The 5,679-nt window shown below is 43.4% G+C and overlaps 1 protein-coding gene across 1 annotated transcript; it reads right to left on the reverse strand.

The window, feature by feature from the left end:
- Positions 1-1,064: 1,064 nt before the first annotated feature.
- HSPB3 (heat shock protein family B (small) member 3) lies at positions 1,065-1,754 on the reverse strand. The gene has a single exon (XM_027095012.1). The coding sequence runs from the start codon at positions 1,629-1,631 to the stop codon at positions 1,182-1,184; it is 450 nt and encodes a 149-aa protein (XP_026950813.1). The 5' UTR covers positions 1,632-1,754; the 3' UTR covers positions 1,065-1,181.
- Positions 1,755-5,679: the final 3,925 nt, after the last annotated feature.

The following is a 5,679-nucleotide window of genomic DNA, read 5'->3' on the forward strand; positions in this document are numbered from 1 at the left end:
AATCAATAGCTACCCTGGTGTCTTCCACACCCAAATTCCTCTTCTATTCATAGCACTGTCCTCAGCCTCACATGGGGTATGGGGTAAAAGCAGCTACTTCCTCAAAGAAATATTTCATATGTACAGAATGAGATAGCAAATCTTTGGAATGTCACAGACCAGCTGTTGAACACAATATTCCTAATCACCAGTGTGTCAGGTGCTCCCTTGGGCTAAAGCAGCAGCTGGGGGAAATACAAGCAGCCCCTGTGCTGTAACAACTCAGACTCCCATGTAAGCTCCGGCCTCCGAACTTCCACTGCCTGCCAGGCTATTTAAAGCCAAGGATTATGCAGTGAGAACAGATGCAGTACATTTTGCCATCTTCCGAAATCTAAAATTTTAAGTAACATTTAAAAAGCATAGTTTAAAATTTTTTGAATTCAATAATTGTACTTTTTAAAGTGGTTTCCTAAACTCAATTTATGAGTATGAGTTAATACATCTTAATGTTTCATAAGTAGCCACAGAACATACGCTGTGCTTTAGAAAACACTGCAGATAAGATCCAGTTTAGCTTAAAGAAAAAAGAGGTACGTATTTGGAACTTTTAAAAATCAGATTTATATCTGAAAATTCCAACGTAAGTTTAAGGCAGTAACAAATGTAGTGAATCATAAATATATTTCAGACCCAGTTTTCAAATACTGTATTTTAACCTTCAGACTCTAGGTTTACAAAGCTCCACTCCACTGTGATAAAATCTACTGAAAAGAAAAGCTTATCAAGCGAAGGGGATCACAGCTCTTTTCAGCAATACAAACAGTTTTCATAAAGTGGATAAGAATTTCTTAAATTAATGTGGCTCTTTTGCCATCAATTGTTAAAAAGGCGGCTTCTCTGGCATTGTTGGAGTAACGAAGAAATAATTCTGAGTCGTCTCTGCTATCAGACTATGGTCTCCTAAACTGTTCATGTTTCTCAGGTGTAAGAATAGCAACAACTTGAGCTGTAGGAACATATTTAATAATTTTCCTTTCTGAGTAAAAGTAACAAAGACAACCTCAATATACCAGGAACTATGTCTATAGTTTTAATCTTCATAAAAATCATTTCAAACGTAGGTAATACACACATTCTCGTGAGACCATGGGCTGAACCAGAATCTTCCTCGTGCTGTATGAACAGGCACCGATAAGACTTCACTTGGTCCCAACTGAATCCTTCACTTTCACCACCAGAATTCCGTCGTGACAGAGGATGGCAGACAAATCTTTCGTTTCAGTGCCGTCGGGCAGTTTATACTGTCGGGTGAAGCTTCTTGAGATAAAACCGTGCTCGTCCATTCTGGTTCCATGTTGAGCCTTAATCAGCAGCCAGCCTTCGAAGGTCTGAATGATGATATCTTCGGGTTGGAACTGGACCACGTCCAGCAGGACCTGGAAGCGGGATTCGTCTCTCTGGGGCGGCATCTCTACGGTGTCCACGGGGGCAGGCTGGGCCACCCTGGCTTTCCCCAGGTCCACGGTGGCTGGCCCGGGCAGTTCATATAAAGCGTGATCCAGCCTGCAGTCTTCCAGACCTCGAGCTTCAAACTCCTCCTCGTATCGCACTGGAGTCTCTATGAGATGCCTCAAGATGATTTTTGCCATAGTGGAGGCAAAGCCAGCATCAAACGCCTTCCGCCCCGGCTACGTTGTCGGTGTCGAACCCTCGCAGTTGCCTACTGACTAGAGGATCTGTTGGAGCCGCTCTTCGCTTATAACCCTGCGCAGACGCAACCCTTTAATTAGGCCTGAATCACAGCGCCGCACACTCCCTCTTGTCTTTTCACTCCTGCTGACAATGAACGGCTATTTATAGGGCATGTTTCGAAGTTGCTTTTAGCAACACAGCCTGCTCGAGCTGCCGAGTCAAGGATTGCCCTTACATGCTCAGTTATCCCTGGCAAGTGTGTCTGCCTTGCTTACCGCCAGAGAAAAAGAGAATCAGAAACAGTGTTTGAGAAATATCTGAGGGAGTGCTTCGTCCTTATGAACTACAGTGATCTAGCGGATCAGAACAGCCCAGAGATGTGCACTCGTCTTATGATATGAGCTAAAACTGCATTAATCCTAGTCTCCAAGTGCACAGCTGGGGGGAGGTGAATTTAGCTGTAACTGATTAGGAATTAAGATACACACACACACACATTCAAATATCAAACATTCAACAAACCCTCAGCCCTCTGTCCTATATATTTACTTTCACTTCATCCTTTAATCTTTTATACTTAAGGGACATCTGAGCCACGCCATCTGGGTTTATTACATTTGACTCATCAAAAATGAGATCCTAGGACTAAACCAGACAATGACGTCGAACCTCAGATGGGAGTTGGACAGGCATAGAATGGGGCATCTCAGCAAGGAAAATAGAGCCCCGGGGGAGAGAAAAATGTTAAAGCTTTGGACTATTTGATACTAAAGCCCAGAAAGCTAAGGATTAATCTGGTTGCAGCTCTGCTGTTTCATTGGCAAAAATAAATAACATATAATTTCTTAACTGTAATACCTTAACATTAAACTTACACTGAAAAAGCATGTGGCAACTCTTTATCCACTGCTATAGAAGGATCTCCAAGACATGTTAGGTACGAAAGAAAAGTCCAGAACAGCATATAATACACTACAATTTATCTTTTTTATAAGTAGGTATTTGCTTGTACAAATAGAATCTCTCTGAAAGCTGTGTCATGGGGAATGGCAGGTACCTCCTGAGAGGGTAACAGAGTGATCAGGAGGTAGGGGCTGGGGGAAGCTTGCTTACCACTATAAACACATTTGTGCTTTTCATTTCTGCAGTGTGTATGCAATGCGCATACACTCAAGAAGGTTTTAAACATAGAACACTTCCTCTCCACAGAGGTTAGTATTTTCTAGAATCAGTAGACTCCAGAAAACCTTTCCTTAAAATGCATATCCGTTTTCTTAGAATGAAATAAAAAAATCTACAAAAAATAAAAAATCTGAAAACAGAAGGGAACCATTTCCTTTAGCTCTTTTCCATTACTCTAAAAATCTGTGTGGACTTTTTGGTATATATTTAAGAACATGCCCTAATCATGTTCACACTCAGCTTTTTTGACCTTCGTTTCGCAGCTTGGTGACCCTCAAGGGAAAAATGTACTCTTTGAGACGTTAATGTCCTCTAGCTCATAAAATATTGAGAGATGTTTTCCTCAGTGCCTCTCTGAGTGGTAAGTCAAAAACAGAACTCACTGCCAGTGGCAGGAAATAGATAAGGTACTAAGGATTTGGCTTTAAATTCCTAAAAAGAGTCCCAGCAAAACTGAGAAGATACAGAGATCTTTCCATATACTCCCTGTCCCTACACGTGCATAACCTCCCCTATGAACATCCCCGCATCCCCGCCAGAGCGGTACATTTGTTACAACTGATGAATCTGCATTAACACATTATAATCACCCAAAGACAATAATTTCCATTTGGCTTCACTCTTTGTGCTGCCCGTTCTAGGAATCTGCACAAAGGTATAATTGCATGTATCCACCAAAATAGTATCATACAGAGTAGTTTCACTGCCCTAAAAATCCTTTGTGCTCCACCTATGCATCTCCCCTCCCCCCAACCCCTGTTCTAAAAAACTGCTGTAAAAAAATGTCTATTTAAAAACCTAAAACTAAAACCCCTCTAAAAAAATAAACTCTGTTAAAAAATAAATACTGGAAAGATGCTGGTAGGGTGGACAGAGAAAAACATGTCCAGTTAGTCTTATAGTTTCTTGCCTCCAGGGGTCTCTAAAATGGGCAAGAAGGAGCAGATAGGAGTGGTGTTCCCACGTTGCTTGTGTGAGTTGCTGAGGTTAAAAAAGAGTATTCACATTTCCCACGCAAACACCCGAGATTTCTACTGTTTTCCCCAAACTGTCCTTTGACCCTAATCCTACACCTGAACTGCCATCAACTCCCTTGACCCTTTTGGAGAATCTCCCAGGCTTCTGATCTGGTCTCCCTGCCCCCACTCTTACCCTACTGTCCATCCTCCCCGTTGTAAGCAGAGCCACTGTTCCAAAGAATAGGATAAAGTACGTCACTCCCTTGCTTAAAAATCCCAACCAGAAGCTTCTCCTTGTAACCAGAATGAAATCCAAAATCCTGACCACGGCCTTCAAGAACCTATTTCTTGGCCCCTGCTGACCTCCTCCCCGCCTCTCTCCCCAGATCCTATATGATTCAGCCTCACTGGCCTCCTGTCTGTCCTCGAATACTCCAACCTTTTTTCTTCCTCAGGCCCTTTGCACTTGGAGTCCCTTTTGCTTTGAAAGCTCCACCCTCAGAATGGCAGAAGCCATTCAGGATTCAGGTCAGTTGTCATCTCTTCAGGCAGGTCTTTCCTGATCATCTAGCCAGAGTCTTCCTCCTGTCACTTCCCTATTTTATCTCCATCGCCATTATCAGCATCTAAAACTATCTTACTTCTGACTTCCCTGGTGGGCCAGAGGTTAAGACTCTGTGCTCTCACTGCAGGGGCCACGGGTTTGGTCCCTGTCTGGGGAACTGAGATCCCATATACAAGCTATGTGGTGGAACTGCCCCCCCCCCCCGAAAAAAACCAAAATCCAAAGTCTTGGGGACTTCCCTGGCTATCCAGTGGTTAAGACTCCGCGCTCGCGCTGCAGGGGGCTTGGGTTCGATTTGTGGTCAGGGAACTAAGATCCCACATGCCGCGCAGCCAAAACAAAAACAAACAAAAAAACTACCTTACTTCTGGATTTAAATTCCAGCTGGGGAAGACAGACAATGGCACTTTGAGGTCAGAAACGTAGGGTTCACTGCTGTAGCCCCAGCATCTAAGACAGTGCCTGGAAAGTGTTAGGAAAAAGAAATAATCCAACTGTTACAAATTTTGTGCTTTTCATTCAGCTGGCCCTCGATGTCACTTGGCCATCCTTCTGTGTATTTCGATCAGCTTCTCCTATTTCTCCAGAGTGGAGATGGCAAACTTCTTCCTTTCCTCAGGCCTTCCCTGTGCCCCGGGTCTCTCTCTCCCAGCTGAGGGGACTTGCCTCCACGTTCACGCCCAGACGTCTGAGCGGGGAGAAGCTGGCTGTGTGCTCGTATCCCCTCTGCTCAGGATTCCCTTGTCCCCTCCATCCTCCTCTGGGCTTCCGTCCAACCACTTAGCCCTTTCTCAATGTTCTCTAGTCTCTCGGCGTCCACAGGCTCCTCTCCATCAGCCTAAAGTCCATTGTGCCCCATCTTTCTAAAACAAAACAAGACCTTCTAGACCTTATGTCATCCCCTAGCTAATTATTCTATCCCCTCCCAGCCCAGCTCCTTGAATGGTAGCCTGTATTCAATGGTCACTCTCCACGTTGCTGCAAAATAAGTCTGCCCTCAATGAGGTCAAAGGCAGCCTCGTTGCTAAATCTATACTTTAACCTTATTTACCTTAACCTCTTCAGCATTTGACATAAGCCTCTTGATGGAAAGAATGCGAACTAGTTTTGTCTTAGTGCTGTCAAGACGACAAGTAGAGTTTTATCTTATCCTATTCCATGCGTTCTCAATGGGGCAAAAATCTGTTCTTATGGAGCAAAAAGAAAAGAAAAAAAAATCCATATTATCTAAGATTTTTTTAAATTGTATTTTATTTATTTTTTATACAGCAGGTTCCTATTAGTTCTCTATTTTATACA

Source organism: Aethalodelphis obliquidens, unplaced genomic scaffold (genome assembly GCF_003676395.1).
Source record: "Aethalodelphis obliquidens isolate GAN/ISIS:26980383/991018 unplaced genomic scaffold, ASM367639v1 scaffold4, whole genome shotgun sequence".
Taxonomy (NCBI): Eukaryota; Metazoa; Chordata; class Mammalia; order Artiodactyla; family Delphinidae; genus Aethalodelphis; species Aethalodelphis obliquidens.